This window comes from Ranitomeya variabilis, chromosome 1 (assembly GCF_051348905.1).
Source record: "Ranitomeya variabilis isolate aRanVar5 chromosome 1, aRanVar5.hap1, whole genome shotgun sequence".
Lineage (NCBI taxonomy): Eukaryota > Metazoa > Chordata > Amphibia > Anura > Dendrobatidae > Ranitomeya > Ranitomeya variabilis.
Genome location: NC_135232.1, coordinates 200,265,730 through 200,284,537, shown reverse-complemented (window position 1 = coordinate 200,284,537; position 18,808 = coordinate 200,265,730). Strand labels below are relative to the sequence as shown.

At 45.8% G+C, this 18,808-nt stretch overlaps 1 protein-coding gene across 2 annotated transcripts in view; it reads right to left on the bottom strand.

Moving 5' to 3' along the window:
* P2RX6 (purinergic receptor P2X 6) overlaps positions 1 to 16,218 on the bottom strand; it is a 152,539-nt gene extending 136,321 nt beyond the window's left edge. For both annotated transcript variants that reach the window (XM_077291781.1, XM_077291790.1), the window contains exons 1-2: positions 16,002 to 16,218; positions 9,193 to 9,346 (exon numbers count right to left, since the gene is read on the bottom strand). In XM_077291781.1, the coding sequence (XP_077147896.1) occupies positions 9,193 to 9,346; positions 16,002 to 16,135 (288 nt within the window). In that variant the 5' untranslated portion in view covers positions 16,136 to 16,218. The remainder of the gene's footprint in view (positions 1 to 9,192; positions 9,347 to 16,001) is intronic.
* Between the last annotated feature and the right edge of the window lie 2,590 nt (positions 16,219 to 18,808).

The window sequence follows — 18,808 nt, the reverse complement described above, 5'->3', positions numbered from 1 at the left end:
ACAGCTGTAGTTTCGTTTCTGTGTCTGGAAAGCTCTTGTGATCTGAAATTGCCACTCTGATGTTATGAGTTAATACTAGAGTCTTAAAGTAATTTCAGGATGGTGTTTTGATAGGGTTTTCAGCTGACCATGAAAGTGCCCTTTCTGTCTTCCTGCTATCTAGTAAGCGGACCTCAATTTTGCTAAACCTATTTTCATACTACGTTTGTCATTTCATCTAAAATCACCGCCATTATTTGTGGGGGCCTCTGTCTGCCTTTCGGGGAAATTTCTCTAGAGGTGAGCCAGGACTATATTTTCCTCTGCCAGGATTAGTTAGTCCTCCGGCCGGCGCTGGGCGTCTAGGGATAAAACGCAGGCTACGCTACCCGGCTACTGTTAGTTGTGCGGCAGGTTTAGTTCATGGTCAGTTTAGTTTCCATCCTTCCAAGAGCTAGTTCTTATGTTTGCTGGGCTATGTTCTCTTGCCATTGAGAACCATAACAGTTTGACCGGACCAAAAAGGGTTAAATTAATTGACAGAGAAAGGAGAGAAAAGAGAAGTCTGCTGAAGATTTTTTTTTTTTTTTTTTTTTCCTTCAGTTCTGAGTGTGCTTGTAATTGAATCTCTTGCAAGTCTGCCTATATTGCAGCCTTTCTCTCTCTCTCTCCTTCTAATCCTGGAATGGCTCTGTGTTCACCTGTTTAAAATGGATATTCAGAGTTTAGCTGCAGGTTTGAATAATCTCACCACGAAAGTTCAAAATTTACAAGATTTTGTTGTTCATGTTCCTATATCTGAACCTAGAATTCCTTTGCCTGAATTTTTCTCGGGGAATAGATCTTGCTTTCAAAATTTCAAAAATAATTGCAAGTTGTTTTTGTCCCTGAAATCTCGCTCTGCTGGAGATCCTGCTCAGCAGGTCAGGATTGTGATTTCCTTGCTCCGGGGCGACCCTCAGGATTGGGCTTTTGCATTGGCTCCAGGGGATCCTGCGTTGCTCAATGTGGATGCGTTTTTTCTGGCCTTGGGGTTGCTTTATGAGGAACCTCAGTTAGAACTTCAGGCGGAAAAGGCCTTGATGTCCCTATCTCAGGGGCAAGACGAAGCTGAAATATACTGCCAGAAATTCCGTAAATGGGCTGTGCTTACTCAGTGGAATGAGTGCGCCCTGGCGGCGAATTTCAGAGAGGGTCTCTCTGATGCCATTAAGGATGTTATGGTGGGGTTCCCTGTGCCTGCGGGTCTGAATGAGTCCATGACAATGGCTATCCAGATCGATAGGCGTCTGCGGGAGCGCAAACCTGTGCACCATTTGGCGGTGTCTACTGAGAAGACGTCAGAGAATATGCAATGTGATAGAATTCTGTCCAGAAGTGAACGGCAGAATTTTAGACGAAAAAATGGGTTGTGCTTCTATTGCGGTGATTCAACTCATGTTATATCAGCATGCTCTAAGCGTACTAAGAAGCTTGATAAGTCTGTTTCAATTGGCACTTTACAGTCTAAGTTTATTCTATCTGTGACCCTGATTTGTTCTTTATCATCTATTACCGCGGATGCCTATGTCGACTCTGGCGCCGCTTTGAGTCTTATGGATTGGTCCTTTGCCAAACGCTGTGGGTATGATTTGGAGCCTCTTGAAACTCCTATACCCCTGAAGGGGATTGACTCCACCCCATTGGCTAGCAATAAACCACAATACTGGACACAAGTAACTATGCGGATTAATCCGGATCACCAGGAGATTATTCGCTTCCTTGTGCTGTATAACCTACATGATGTGTTGGTGCTTGGATTGCCATGGCTGCAATCTCATAACCCAGTCCTTGACTGGAAAGCTATGTCTGTGTTAAGCTGGGGATGTAAGGGGACGCATGGGGACGTACCTGTGGTTTCCATTTCATCATCTATTCCCTCTGAGATTCCTGAATTCTTGACTGAATATCGTGACGTTTTTGAAGAACCTAAGCTTGGTTCATTACCTCCGCACCGGGAGTGCGATTGTGCCATAGATTTGATTCCGGGTAGTAAATACCCTAAGGGTCGTTTATTTAATCTGTCTGTGCCTGAACATGCCGCTATGCGAGAATATATAAAGGAGTCCTTGGAAAAGGGACATATTCGTCCTTCGTCATCTCCCTTAGGAGCCGGTTTTTTCTTTGTGGCTAAGAAAGATGGCTCTTTGAGGCCGTGCATTGATTATCGGCTTTTGAATAAGATCACGGTTAAATATCAATATCCGTTGCCACTGCTGACTGATTTGTTTGCTCGCATAAAGGGGGCCAAGTGGTTCTCTAAGATAGATCTCCGTGGGGTGTATAATTTGGTGCGAATTAAGCAGGGGGATGAGTGGAAAACCGCATTTAATACGCCCGAGGGCCACTTTGAGTATTTGGTGATGCCTTTTGGTCTTTCAAATGCCCCTTCAGTCTTTCAGTCCTTTATGCATGACATTTTCCGTGATTATTTGGATAAATTTATGATTGTGTATCTGGATGATATTTTGATTTTTTCGGATGACTGGGACTCTCATGTCCAGCAGGTCAGGAGGGTTTTTCAGGTTTTGCGGTCTAATTCCTTGTGTGTGAAGGGTTCTAAGTGCGTTTTTGGGGTTCAAAAGATTTCCTTTTTGGGATATATTTTTTCCCCCTCTTCCATCAAGATGGATCCTGTCAAGGTTCAGGCTATTTGTGATTGGACGCAACCCTCTTCTCTTAAGAGTCTTCTGAAATTTTTGGGCTTTGCTAACTTTTATCGTCGATTTATTGCTGGTTTTTCTGATGTTGTTAAACCATTGACTGATTTGACTAAGAAGGGTGCTGATGTTGCTGATTGGTCCCCTGCTGCTGTGGAGGCCTTTCGGGAGCTTAAGTGCCGCTTTTCTTCCGCCCCTGTGTTGCGTCAGCCTGATGTTGCTCTTCCTTTTCAGGTTGAGGTCGACGCTTCTGAAATCGGAGCTGGGGCGGTTTTGTCGCAGAGAAGTTCCGATTGCTCCGTGATGAGACCTTGTGCTTTTTTCTCACGTAAATTTTCGCCCGCCGAGCGGAATTATGATGTTGGGAATCGGGAGCTTTTGGCCATGAAGTGGGCTTTTGAGGAGTGGCGTCATTGGCTTGAGGGGGCTAGACATCAGGTGGTGGTATTGACTGACCACAAAAATCTAATTTATCTTGAGTCCGCCAGATGCCTGAATCCTAGACAGGCGCGCTGGTCGTTGTTTTTCTCTCGGTTTAATTTTGTGGTGTCCTACCTGCCGGGTTCTAAGAATGTTAAGGCGGATGCCCTTTCTAGGAGTTTTGAGCCTGACTCCCCTGGTAATTCTGAACCTACAGGTATCCTTAAGGATGGAGTGATATTGTCTGCCGTTTCTCCAGACCTGCGGCGGGCCTTGCAGGAGTTTCAGGCGGATAGACCTGATCGTTGCCCACCTGGTAGACTGTTTGTTCCTGATGATTGGACCAGTAAAGTCATTTCTGAGGTTCATTCTTCTGCGTTGGCAGGTCATCCTGGAATCTTTGGTACCAGGGATTTGGTGGCAAGGTCCTTCTGGTGGCCTTCCCTGTCTCGAGATGTGCGAGGCTTCGTGCAGTCTTGTGACGTTTGTGCTCGGGCCAAGCCTTGTTGTTCTCGGGCTAGTGGATTGTTGTTGCCCTTGCTTATCCCGAAGAGGCCCTGGACGCACATCTCGATGGATTTTATTTCGGATCTTCCTGTTTCTCAGAAGATGTCTGTCATCTGGGTGGTGTGTGATCGTTTCTCTAAGATGGTCCATTTGGTTCCCCTGCCTAAGTTGCCTTCTTCTTCCGAGTTGGTTCCTCTGTTTTTTCAAAATGTGGCCGTTTGCATGGTATTCCGGAGAATATCGTTTCTGACAGAGGTACCCAATTCGTGTCTAGATTTTGGCGAGCATTCTGTGCTAGGATGGGCATAGATTTGTCTTTCTCGTCTGCTTTCCATCCTCAGACTAATGGCCAGACCGAGCGGACGAATCAGACCTTGGAGACATATTTGAGGTGTTTTGTGTCTGCAGATCAGGATGATTGGGTTGCTTTTTTGCCTTTAGCGGAGTTTGCCCTCAATAATCGGGCCAGCTCTGCCACCTTGGTGTCTCCCTTTTTCTGTAATTCGGGGTTTCATCCTCGATTTTCTTCTGGTCAGGTGGAATCTTCGGATTGTCCTGGAGTGGATGCTGTGGTGGAGAGGTTGCATCAGATTTGGGGGCAGGTAGTGGACAATTTGAAGTTGTCCCAGGAGAAGACTCAGCTTTTTGCCAACCGCCGGCGTCGGGTTGGTCCTCGGCTTTGTGTTGGGGACTTGGTGTGGTTGTCTTCTCGTTTTGTCCCTATGAGGGTTTCTTCTCCCAAGTTTAAGCCTCGGTTCATCGGCCCGTACAAGATATTGGAGATTCTTAACCCTGTGTCCTTCCGTTTGGACCTCCCTGCATCTTTTTCTATTCATAATGTTTTTCATCGGTCATTATTGCGCAGGTATGAGGTACCGGTTGTGCCTTCCGTTGAGCCTCCTGCTCCGGTGTTGGTTGAGGGCGAGTTGGAGTACGTTGTGGAAAAAATCTTGGACTCCCGTGTTTCCAGACGGAAACTCCAGTATCTGGTCAAATGGAAGGGATACGGTCAGGAGGATAATTCTTGGGTGACTGCCTCTGATGTTCATGCCTCCGATTTGGTCCGTGCCTTTCATAGGGCTCATCCTAATCGCCCTGGTGGTTCTGGTGAGGGTTCGGTGCCCCCTCCTTGAGGGGGGGGTACTGTTGTGAAATTGGATTTTGGGCTCCCCCGGTGGCCACTGGTGGAATTGAACTGGTGTGCATCATCCTCTCTGTTCACCTGTTTCCATCAGGATGTGGGAGTCGCTATTTAGCCTTGCTCCTCTGTCACTTCCATGCCGGTCAACATTGTAATCAGAAGCCTTTCTGTGCATGTTCCTGCTGCTAGACAACTCCCAGCTAAGTTGGACTTTAGTCCTTGTTTGTTTTTGCATTTTGTTCCAGTTCACAGCTGTAGTTTCGTTTCTGTGTCTGGAAAGCTCTTGTGATCTGAAATTGCCACTCTGATGTTATGAGTTAATACTAGAGTCTTAAAGTAATTTCAGGATGGTGTTTTGATAGGGTTTTCAGCTGACCATGAAAGTGCCCTTTCTGTCTTCCTGCTATCTAGTAAGCGGACCTTAATTTTGCTAAACCTATTTTCATACTACGTTTGTCATTTCATCTAAAATCACCGCCATTATTTGTGGGGGCCTCTGTCTGCCTTTCGGGGAAATTTCTCTAGAGGTGAGCCAGGACTATATTTTCCTCTGCCAGGATTAGTTAGTCCTCCGGCCGGCGCTGGGCGTCTAGGGATAAAACGCAGGCTACGCTACCCGGCTACTGTTAGTTGTGCGGCAGGTTTAGTTCATGGTCAGTTTAGTTTCCATCCTTCCAAGAGCTAGTTCTTATGTTTGCTGGGCTATGTTCTCTTGCCATTGAGAACCATAACACTCCCCCAATCCCCACACCAAGTAAGGAACTGTTCATCTCCTCTTCAATCCTCCCCATCCATCTCACCTCCTCCTCAGAACTGTTCCTTAGCATACAATCCTCTGTCTCAAAGCACAGGCAGCCCCCTCATGCCCTCTCCTGCTCCCACCTGCTAACACTATCTCTGCTCCTTCTCACTGCTGGTGATATCTCTCCAAATCCTGGTCCTCCTCACCATATTCCCACAGTCATTTCTACCTCCCACCCACGCTCCATCACAAACTTCCGTAACCTCTCTAACCTTATACCCATTCGCCCAGCCCCCGCTTCCCCAGTCCCACTAACAGGAGCTCTGTGGAACGCTCGCTCTGTCTGTAACAAGCTTTCCTACATCCATGATCTTTTTGTTACTACCAAACTTTCCTTCCTCGCCATCACCGAAACCTGGCTCACCCCTTCTGACACAGCCTCCCCTGCTGCACTCTCTTACGGTGGCTTCCACCTTTCTCACACACCCTGCCCCAGCAGCAAGCATGGCGGAGGAGTTGGTTTTCTCCTGTCAGATAACTGCTCCTTCACCCCAATCCCACTGCCACCCTCTGTTACCCTCCCTTCCTTTGAGGTGCACTCTGTGCGCATCTACTCCCCCTCCAACCTCCAACTGGCTGCCATTTACCACCCCCCAGGGCCAGCCACCACCTTTTTTGACCACTTCACCACCTGGCTACTTCATTTCCTTTCTGCGGACATCCCCACTATCATCATGGGTGATTTCAACATCCCCATTGACACTTCCCTCTCAGCTGCCACTAAACTTCTATCTCTCACTTCCTCCTTTGGCCTCACTCAATGGTCTTCTGCAGCCACTCACAAAGATGGTCACACACTGGACCTCATCTTCACCCGCCTCTGCTCCCTATCTAACCTCTCTAACTCACCTCTTCCACTCTCTGACCACAACCTTCTCACATTCTCATCTCTGTCCACTCCATGTCTACAATCCCCACCCCACAAACTTTCACATCCTCGCAGAAATCTTAAACATCTTGACCTACATTCATTCTCAGAATCCCTCCTCCCTCTCACAGACATAAGTTCCATACACAATGCGGATGACGCTGCCGCTCTACATAACACCACAATAGCTGTAGCTTTGGAATCTGCTGCCCCACTTACACATACCAAAGCTCGCAAAATCAACAGACAGCCCTGGCACACCAGCCTGACCAAAGAACTGAGGCGAGCTTCCAGGGCTGCTGAGCGCAGATGGAAAAGATCCCACTCCAACGACCACTTTATCACATTCAAACAGTCCCTCACTACTTTCAAGACCACACTCGCCACAGCTAAACAAACCTACTTCTCATCTCTCATATCCTCCCTGTCTCACAACCCTAAACAGTTATTTAACACCTTCAATTCTCTCCTCCGTCCCCCAGCACCTCCTCCCTCCCCACTTATCTCCGCTGAAGACTTTGCCTCATTCTTCAAGCAGAAGATTGATAGCATCAGAGACAGTTTTGGTCAACAAGCCCCAGAGCCCTTCCTCCCGACTTCCCTGCCCTCCACCTCCAAAACCAACTTCTCCACCATTACAGAAGATCAACTCTCGACTCTACTCTCAAGAACGCATCTCACCACCTGTGCGCTTGACCCGCTCCCATCCCACCTCATCCCAAACCTCACCACAGTCTTCATCCCAACCCTAACCCATCTCTTCAACCTATCACTAACAACTGGTGTTTTCCCCTCAAGCTTTAAACATGCCTCCATCACACCTATCCTCAAAAAGCCCTCTCTTGACCCATCCTCTGTATCTAGCTATCGCCCTATATCACTTCTCCCTTATGCCTCCAAACTACTGGAACAACAAGTCTACCTTGAACTGTCCTCCCATCTCTCTGAACTGTCCTCCCTCTTTGACCGCTTACAATCTGGCTTCCGGTCACACCATTCCACTGAAACTGCCCTAACTAAGGTCACCAACGACCTCTTAACTGCCAAGAGCAAGTGACACTACTCTGTTCTCCTCCTCCTCGACCTGTCGGCTGCCTTTGACACAGTGGACCATTTCCTATTATTACAGATCCTCTCATCCCTTGGCATCACAGACTTGGCCCTATCCTGGATCTCATCATACCTATCAGACCGGACATTCAGCGTCTCCCACTCACACACCACCTCCTCACCTCGCCCCCTATCTGTCGGAGTCCCACAAGGTTCAGACCTTGGGCCCCTGCTCTTCTCCATTTACACCTTTGGCCTGGGACAGCTCATAGAATCTCATGGCTTCCAGTATCACCTCTATGCTGATGACACACAGATCTACATCTCTGGACCAGATATAACCTCCCTACTAACCAGAATCCCTCAATGTCTGTCCACTATTTCATCCTTCTTCTCCGCTAGATTTCTGAAACTTAACATGGACAAAACAGAATTCATCATCTTTCCCCCATCTCACGTGACCCCCCCAACGAACCTAACCATTACAGTAAATGGCTGCCCACTCTCCCCAGTCCCACAAGCTCGCTGCCTTGGGGTAATCCTTGACGCTAATCTCTCCTTCAAACCACATATCCAAGCCCTTTCCACTTCCTGCCGACTTCAACTCAAAAATATTTCACGAATCCGTTCATTCCTCAACCAAGAATCTGCAAAAACCCTAGTCCATGCCCTTATCATCTCTCGCCTTGACTACTGCAACCTCCTGCTCTGTGGCCTCCCCTCGAACACTCTCGCACCCTTCCAATCTATTCTAAACTCTGCTGCCCGACTAATCCACCTGTCCCCCCGCTATTCCCCTGCCTCTCCCCTTTGTCAATCCCTTCACTGGCTCCCCATTGCCCAGAGACTCCAGTACAAAACCCTAACCATGACGTACAAAGCCATCCACAACCTGTCTCCTCCATACATCTGTGACCTCGTCTCCCGGTACCTACCTACACGCAACCTCCGATCCTCACAAGATCTCCTTCTCTACTCCCCTCTTATCTCCTCTTCCCACAATCGCATACAAGATTTCTCTCGCGTATCACCCCTACTCTGGAACCCTCTACCACAACACATCAGACTCTCGCCTACCATCGAAATCTTCAAAAAGAACCTGAAGACCCACCTCTTCCGACAAGCCTACAACCTGCAGTAACCACCGATCAACCAAACCGCTGCATGACCAGCTCTATCCTCACCTACTGTATTCTCACCCATCCCTTGTAGATTGTGAGCCTTCGCGGGCAGGGTCCTCACTCCTCCTGTACCAGTTATTGCTTGTATTGTTTAAAATTATTGTACTTGTTTTTATTATGTATACCCCTCCTCACATGTAAAGCGCCATGGAATAAATGGCGCTATAACAATAAATAATAATAATAATAATAATTTTATCAACACAGATAGCGATTCTCTTCTGTAAGAGCAGTGAGACTATGGAAATCTCTGCCACAAAATGTTTTGATAAATATAATATTACAGGTTATGGGTACTAGACTCTGAGCTGGGACGTTGAACCAGGGAACAAGTCTAATTGCCATATGTGGAGTCGAAAAGTAGTTTTTGCCATGATATACGGCAATTAGCATTTGCCTTGTGTTTTTTTTTTGCCTTATTCTGGAATAACATGTTAGGCAATAGGTTGAACCCGATAGACCTAAACTATGAAACAAAGATATTAGGAAACTGAAGAATTTGTTAAAAAACCAATCACTTGGTATTTCAGAATTTGTGAACTCACCTGAGATGGTTTCACGAAGTCTGCTACATCCCATAATCTTTCTTGAAATTCCCTGAAGTTTTTGGTCACAGATGCTCCTTTCATTTTAGTTATAACGGAAATGTGTGGATCATTGTCACTTTCTTGGTAGCCCTTTTTTACTATAAACACCCACCTGTTAATAAATCAAACATTAGGAAAAAAGTAATAATAGTAAATGCAACCTTTCCACTCAAAAAGTATTATTCCATTATAAAACATCGCCTTATTATCCTCCTTAGAGGGGTTCTCCGAGAACTGAAAAAAAATAACTAAAGGAAATGTCATTATAAATATTATATTCCTAAATACACTTACCGTAATTACCAAATCACAATTGTTTTGTCTAGATAGGTAATCACTATAGAATTAAAATGGCCACAGTCTTCTTACACAGGCAGAAACCTGTCCTAGATTATTAGTATGAAAATAGAAAACATTGCTCCAGCTTCTCGAATTAAAATTATCAATATCAAAATTTAAAATACCTTTACCACTTGCAGCTCAGAAAAAGACAATGAACGCAGGATTGTTTCTTTTCCTCCCAATAATGTCTATGATAAGAAATGGGTTTTTTTATTATATTTAATCACAGCTTGAAAATTTGCATTTGTGGAACTGGAACAACATCTTTTTACTATTTTTGTACTTTTGTATATGTGTGGTCAGAACAAAGTTCCATGCACCTTGGAGATTTCAATATTTATAATGAGCTGGCTATTATCTCAGAATATTAGGCCAGATGCCTGTGAGCATGTGCAGTAGGAAGTCCATCACCCTCCCTTCATGTGTGGAAAGATGTGTTCTCAGTGGATATTCTAATACAGAAGATACCATGAATGATGAGGTAAGAAGCTGCTCCGACTGATGTCCACCTTGTCTCTGTGATCTATTACTGGAGATACCTGGGTGCTGAGGTAAGAAGACACTGCTCACACTGCTGTCCACCCTGCAGATTGTATTCTGAAATCTATGGTGATTTTCATCATCATAAACTAAAATTGCTGATGTTAAACCTCATGGTGGTGAGCAGGCTCGGCTTTGGTGGCCAGCCTCAAGGATGTTGTAATGGTAACGTCAGTAAGTGGCGGGCATGGTGGTTAAGCACAGGAGTGAGGATAATAGGGTCATTGGCGCCCTGAAAGTTTACTGGCTCTGCCTGAATGGCCCCCAGTGCGTGCCGCCCCTTTATGGCTGTCTGTCCTGGTGCTGTATGTCCGACAGCTGGGGATATCACAGTACTTGTGAATCCCAATGTACTAGCACTCCAGCTGACTCCTACTGTGAGTGTTTTAATCTTGTGATTTAAATAAAGCTGTGGCCATTTTGACAATCAAAATAAAGTGTTTTGTGTATTTATTCCAGTGTCTAGGATTACTGTAGTTATGGTTGTTTTAAAGTGGAGTGGGGGTCCGTCCCATATCCAAAAGTCAGCATTGCATTTTTCTGCTGCACCACCCCAGTGGTCACTCAGGTTACTACTGCTGCCAATCACTGGCCTCAGCTGTCACATGCACAACCATCCTACCATCACTATACCTGTTACTAGTACAGTGCCTGAGAAAACAACTTTAATAATAAATTAGTATGCAAATGAGGAGTTACACTTAGGGTACCGTCTCACATTGGCACTTTGATCGCTACGATGGTACGATCCGTGACGTTCCAGCGATATCCATACGATATCGCTGTGTCTGACACGCAGCAGCGATCAGGGACCCCGCTGAGAATCGTACGTCGTAGCAGATCGTTTGGAACTTTCTTTCGTCGCTGGATCTCCCGCTGTCATCGCTGGATCGTTGTGTGTGACAGTGATCCAGCGATGCGTTCGCTTGTAACCAGGGTAAACATCGGGTTACTAAGCGCAGGGCCGCGCTTAGTAACCCGATGTTTACCCAGGTTACCCGGGGCCTTCGGCATCGTTGGTCGCTGGAGAGCTGACTGTGTGACAGCTCTCCAGCGACCACACAACCACTTACCAACGATCACGGCCAGGTCGTATCGCTGGTCGTGATCGTTGGTAAATCGTTATGTGAGACAGTACCCTTACTCATTTGATATTGGGGCATTTCTTTTGCTTCTGATTGTCAGTGCTTATATCACAGAGAGAGCACTGTCTGAATGTTGCTGGCGCGTATTCGGCCGCACATGTGCAGTGACTGCTTCCATTCTCCGTTCTGTCTCCTTTCTCCTGATGCCGCTCGCTACACTTCCAGGTGTAGTCGTGTGGCGTGAGAAGAAGGGCGACAAGGAGGAAAATGCAGGCGGCCACTGCATGTCACACACACACCGGCACCATTCAGAAAGTGTTCACTCTGCGAATTAAGCACTGCCAATGAGAAGGGGGAATAGGGCCCTAATATGCAAATGAGGAGACTCTTGGCCACACCAAGGGCGCACCGACGCCTCCTCTTTTACATAAAAATGAAACATTATTTTCTCAAGCACAGTACCAGTAACAGGTACAGTGCTAGTATGGCTGTTATAGGGGCTAAGCCCCCTACAATACTGTATAGCTCATTTAAAATGCATTTTGGGGGTGGCAGACCCCCTTTAACAAAGACCTGTGGGACCACATGACTACAGCTTTTTGAGTTGAGGGGAATTTACTAGAAGGCTATAAATAATTTTCCTATTTTATCACTTTCTTTGCTTTCAGTCCATTAAAAAACTAACAAAAAAAACCAATATTGTACATCCTCTTTGATTTCTTGCCCAATGTCTTAAAATGTCAGACTGGTCTGTGTATGACTCTGCAAGGACATTTCAGAATGTCAATGTGTATGCAGTTTATAGGAAGCACAAAACATCACTGTCCTTTTGATCATGTGATCGCCAAGTGCTGGGAAGGAGCAGGAGCTGCAGGGTTTTATCAGACCCAGATCAGTTCTTTAGTGCAGGCAGGAGCACTAATATGCTTTCCCCAGTTACAGGGGAAATCAGCAATAATAGAAATTGATTTAAAATTTTTTAAAGCCCCCCAATTTTTTTTATATAACTTTATTGGAGGCACAACATGTGAAATACATGAAACAATAAGTTCACCCTCCCCAGGTCCAGCACTGCACCTATGCTGCTGCTCTCATGAGTGTTTCTCAGCCAAACACTGAGTTTAGCTGCTTGTGCCACTTATCTGGCGAAGCTACTGTAATCAGTGATTGGCTGAAGTGCTGTAGGTGTGAGTAGAGGGAAGGGTGAGTAGCGGCTATTATTTTTTAACACAGGCCCTTACATGGGGTGCAGAAAGGTGAAAACGTAAGTTTTTAAAATTCACCACCAAAGTTTAGCAAAAAGTCCTCAGATAATAATTCTAATTATGCAGCGGTCTATTTGGGAAGTATGATTTTAAAATCATCAAACAGGTCACAAACATGAATGTAGAAAATGTACATATCTAAAAAATAAAACTACACTGTTCAATAAGATGGTGAAGCAGTTGTAATCAGCGCAGGCGTTTGTGAAATAGTACTCCGCACTCTTCTGGCCCCTCTCTGTCGCGGTATCCCTGTGATACTGACACTCTGCTGTATATATCACACAGGATACAGTGAGACTTCTGTATACATCACACAGGATACAGTGAGACTTCTGTATACATCACACAGGATACAGTGAGACTTCTGTATACATCACATAGGATTCACAGACTGCTATATACAGTGCATAGGGTACACAGAAAATTTGCTGTGTACATTACATACATGAGATATGGGGCTTTTGAAAGTGAGGGGGCATTTTGCACCTCACCTTATATGTAGACACAAGAGGTATATATTTGTTTTTTGTTACTCTCTGATTAACCATCAGTTAAACCAACAGTTTCTTTATTTTATATTGTTGGTAATTGTTATAATAAAGGTTACGTTTCATCCCTTTGTCAGTGAGTGGTCTAATATTGGGGATAGTTCAACGAGAATTTCAATGAAATGTACATGACATAGGCCTCAACTCAGCAACTCACCCATACTCTGGAGATGAGGGAAAACTACAGGCTGCAGTTCACCTTCAGGAACCAAATCAACTCAGACTGACTGTGGTTGCAGAGTTACAATGGCAGGAAAACACCACAGAAAAACAGGCAAAGGTGCTTACCTGTCCAGGCTTCAAATCAAATGCACTATCATGGTGCAGCGGGCCCACGTACAGATGGCCACTACACAGGTGCGGTAATACCAAATGACAGGCAGCCTAGAATCAGGGATTGGCCGCTTGGCACACCAGTGCAAACAGATAATCTGCTTGCGGCAGTGTGGCCATAATAACTAATACCTTACATATTCTGATATGTTCTTGAGCATTTTATTTATTTTTACTTTTTGAGCTGCAGTTGGGCCCAGATGGCTTTGTGAATTGTGGCCTCTGTTCACACAGGACGCAGTATAGTTAGCACTGGGCAGCCCACCACAGGGTGTGATCCAGATGCTTTGCATTCTCTGTGTGAACACTGCCGCATGCAGATTATCTGTTTGCACTGGTGTGCTATGTGGCCAATCCCTGATTGTAGGCTGGCTGTCTCATTTGGTATTACTGGAGCGGCCCCCAAACGCTGGGCAGCGGGGTACTCTGTACCGGGTCTCTCGGTTCTAGGAAGGTCACGGTTGCCCGACCCGGTCCGTGGCCCTGCTAAGGGGCGCCCAATAAAAGGTGTAGGTGATGGTGTAGGTTGCAGTAAATGACGGGGACACAGGGTTGCAGTCTCTTTACCTCTTTACTGAAGGCTTCGGCATCCGCAATCCAGAGCACTGTTAACAGGGCTGGCTGAGACCGGCCGGTCCGAAGGCACATCCAGAGTTCCCTTTGCAGGTGGAAATCAGTGCCTACCTACTAGCGCCTGGGTGTTGTAGTACCTCCCTGCTGAGCACCACGGGATAGTCCTCACAACTGTCGTGTATGTTTCTGTTCTCTCTCTCCGTCCCCCAGATGGTTTGGCTAGGACGCACCCGTATGACGGGGTAGGCCTGGAGTTATTTTATAGGGACCCTAGAGACGCCCCTCTCCCACAATTGCCTCCGTTGTCTTCATTAGGTGTAAAGGTGAGACAGCCAACCTAAAGTTAACTGCCCTGACGTAGTTCAAAGTAATGCGTAGAGCCTATTACTTCCTCGGCGTTCCGGCCGCCGGCTACGCGCCTCAGAAGGATGTTGCTGATCTTGGGGCACAACTCCTTCTGGTTTTATCTCCTTTGTGCTGTGATCTCGTTTCTCACTTCTCCACAATATACCTCGCTTCGTGTCCTTTCTTAGGAGACTACCGCTATATGGTACAGGCACGGCTCCGTAACAATCTGTCCTTTTTCTAGGCCTCTGTCAGGATCCCACCCCTGACAGGTCCTCTCTCAAACTCTCCCCAGCTGCTTTCTCCCTAACTTCCTATCCAACCCCCAGTTTTACCCATGTGTGAGGAGTGGCCTAGTAGATAGGACCTTTTGCTCCCTCTGGTGGCCGGAGTGTGAAGTGTAATGTGTGACTGTGATACCTGGCAAGGTGAACTCTTTTAGTATAATCAGATGTACCATCACTCCCTCTGGTGGAAGAGCGACGTTACTACAACGACCAGACTCTGGGACGCTGCATTACCCCACCTGTGTAGTCACCATCTTTACTCGGGCCCGCTGCACCATGATAGTGCATTTGCTTTGAGGCCTAGACAGGTAAGCACCTTTGCTTGTTTTTTGGTGTTTTCTCTAGAATAGTGGAGGGTTTTTTCCTCTTTTTTCTTCCTTTTGTGGTTTTTACAATGGCAGGAGCAGAACAGGTAAGCAGAGTACACTAATTCAAACACTAAGAATGTCCTGATGCTGGCACTGCCCAGCATTGAACCTAATTTAGCATAGTGTGCTCCATGGTGGCGTTCAGTACTCAACAATGCATGCATATGTGCACGACCACAGTACTTCTCTGCAACAAGATTAAAATGCCGGAAGCCACCCATGCAATTTAGCACTGTGGGCCACCGGGAATCTGCCCGGTCGGGCAGATGGCCAGTCGGGAACTCTGTGCCATTCAATAGCCCTCTCGTGAGCTTTTATGTTGGGCAGCATAGAGAGTCATCCTGCAGGGGTCGCGGGTTGGACTCCCTCACTTTAAAAACTGCAAAGACTAAGAACTGCCCACATTACATTCCCATATGGAGGTTGTGATTTTTTTAAGATATGTAACTTTTTTTATGAAAGATATTTTTCTAATCAAGATTTTTTAAAAAATTTAACGGACCTTTCTGAGATTCTGGATTATACCTTCATGATTCTCTTGTTCCTGCTACACTGCAGCTTCCGTGCTTGGATACTGGGACCGATAGATGGGTGAGCTGGCTTTTTTCTATATTTTTTCCTCACTTTAAAGTCCCATATAAATACAGCTATATTCCATATTCCTGATGTATGGATTCTTGATATGCCTATATAAACTTGTCCTTCAATGTTTCACTGATTTCACAGAGACACTAGATGCCATTGAGTGGCACATGGAGAGCACACGGGTCTATAATATGATCCCATAGGGATTCCTTCTGCTACTCACTGTATTGTTATCCTTCCATGGGCATCTTACAATATTTCATAAATTTCACTGGTTTAGATATGGCATAATACATGGATGAACACTAAGAATTTGTTTGTTTTTAATTCTCAGAGATATGCTCAAGTTTATCCCCTTATAACCCTAGTGAATTAAGAGAATAAAAAACATACATAACATTATAGCTCCTTTTCATATATGCATTTTTCACATTCTACTGTAATATAAGAACCTTTCTAAACCTAATTTTTTTTACAGAGAAACACATTTACTCACCCAATGATATAGCACAGAACGCCAAGCTGCAGCAGACGATGAAACACGCCAATCTTCCTGTTCTTAGTCAGGAGGTATTTCTCTGTCTTGTAATCTAGAACTGGTGGAAAAGATTTTGTACAGGCAGCTTCCATTACTGCCTCATAGACAGAATGACTTTGCTATTTCATCACATTACACTGTGTATGAGAGGACAGCTCTACGCTGCCGCATTGGATTTGATATCAGGTTACATGGTAGGACGCACAATTCTAAAGCTGACTTTATAGGGTGGCTGCCCATACAGCGTTCTTTGGGAAAAAAGCCACTGGACTTATTTATGCAGCTTTTTAGAGCCAAAAACAGAAGAAGATAAGATCCAGCAGCAAGAAGTATAAGTATCCTTAACTTGCTGGATTTTACATTTCATTTTTCATTAAGAATGGCAAAGAAACAAAGCTATTGAGTCAATGTAAATGCACACAGTGCGTATTTGGTGCATATCTGAGCTGCATTATGAAGTACAAGCTAGAATTGCAGATATAGCTTTCGAAACTGCAGAAAATCCACATCAAATTGGTTGGATGTGCAGATACCCTTCGAGTATGTTCATGCAAAGTCTTTGTGTGGAGTTTGTGAAGTGCAAACTCCACATTTTGAGGAGTTTATATGAAGATCTAGAGCGTTTCTGCTCCAAAAACTCAGCAAAAAAAATCAGCGTGCACATTCCCTTAGGCCAGGTTCTCACATTCAAAAACACATTTTTTTCCTTTCCATTTTTTGTATAACTGTCTGCACTAAAATACACAATAACAATCTACTGTGATTATTGCGTGTTTTCATTTGCTTTCCCCTTATCATTAAGCACCTTTGGTGTATATTTGACACAGATTTTTTTTAATGTTTTTTAGTGCAGGAATGCTGGGATTCTAAGCCACAATACCTTTTTACATTTGTTTTTTTTCCACTCCACATGCTAACCTATAGGGAAATACGCACCAAGAACTGTACAGTTCAACAGTGTCTTTCAAGAGGGCTTGTCATATGGGAAAAAAACCGTCAAATTCCTATTAAAAATTCCTGCTCTCCCCTGATTTTGACACTTTTATCCATTTTGCAGAGAAATTCACATTTATTGGTTTTGGAGCGAAATATGTGAAATTTCGGCTTGGAGTTCAAATGGGTGTTTCTTCAGTTTTCTTTAGGGGCATGTGCTCCCCCTCCAGATGCTGCCAATCTCAGATGAGCAGTCTCTTAGTATTCTCTGTGGTATGTGGAGCGCCCCCACTGTCGCAGGGCCGAGGGGTACCCGGTACCGGGCCTCTCTGTCTCGGTTCTGGGATGGTCACGGTGGCTAGACCCGGTCCGTGACCCTGCTAAGGGGCATCCAGTAAAAGTTGAGAGTGATAATGTGTGGTGCAGGGTGCGATGAATAACGAGGACACCAGGTTGCAGTCTCTTTACCTCTTTACTGAAGGCTTTAGGATCCTCAATCCAGAGTACGGTTAACTGGGCTGTCTGAGACCGGCCGGTCCGATGGCACCTCCAGAGTTCCCTTTGCAGGTGGAAATCTGTGCCTTCCTTCTAGCGCTTGTGTGTTGTAGTCCTTCCCTGCTGAGCACCACGGGATAGTCCTCACAACTGTTGTGTCTGTTTCTGATGTTCCCTCACAACTGATTCTGATGTTCTTCTCCGTCCCCCCGATGATATGGCTAGGACGCACCCGTATGACGGGTAGGCCTGGAGTTCTTCCGGGACCCTAGAGTCGCCCCTCTCCCACTGTTGCCCCCTATGTCTGCTTAGGTGATTTAGGTGAGACAGCCCGCCTATAACTGAACTGACTGTCCTGCCGTTGGTTTGAAGTAAGGCTTGGAGCCAGTACTTCCTCTGCGTTTCCGGCCACCGGCTACACGCCTCAGTAGGATGTTGCCTCGATCTTACGGCACGACTCCTACTGGTGTTTTCTCCTTGTTGCGTTGATCTCGTTTCTCACTCTTCACAATAAACCTTGCTTCTTGTCCTTTCTTGGGGTACCGCCGCGATGAAGTGCAGGCGCGGTCCCGTAATGTTCTTCCTGTTCGCTAGGCCTCTGTCAGGATCCCACCCCTGACAGGGACCCCCCTGAGTCTTCCCCTGCAACACCCTCTGCCACAGGATGTTGCCTGGTTCCAACCCAGTCAGCTTTCTGTCCAACTTTCTATCTAACCCCCAGTTTTACCAGATTGTGAGGAGTGGCCTAATGCATAGTGCCCTTTGCTCCCCCTGGAGGCCAGACTATGAAGTGTATTGGTGTCTGTGATACCTGGTCAGGTGAACTCCTTCAGTGCCATCAGACGTACCATCACTCCCCTTAGCGGCGGAGCGATGTTACTGCAACGACCAGGTCTCTTGGGCGCTGAATATGCACTTTCATCCCTCCCTCCCATACACTGCCAATCACAGCTCTACAGTGTCTGCGACTGCTGAAATTCTGGATCAGCTGTGATAGACAGTGTTTGAGAGGCAGGGGTGAAATCACACACCCTCAGAGAAGACTCAGACTGCTGTGATTGCCGACATCAGGAAGGTCAGGGTAGGGGTGAAAGCACATGACACCATAGAAGACTTTTAAGAAATGCCCAGTTGGACTGCAAGCAGAGATTTCACATAATGCACTCCAAAAGCAACAAATGTGAATATCTCTGCAATGGAGTGACACAGAACAAATTGGAAAAAAGTGGCAAAATCAAGGGAGCTCAGGGAATTTTACAAGGTATTTTAACTCAATTTTTTAAGAAGTGAGAGGTTCACTTTAAATGCACAATAGGCAAATAAAAAATAATTCAAAT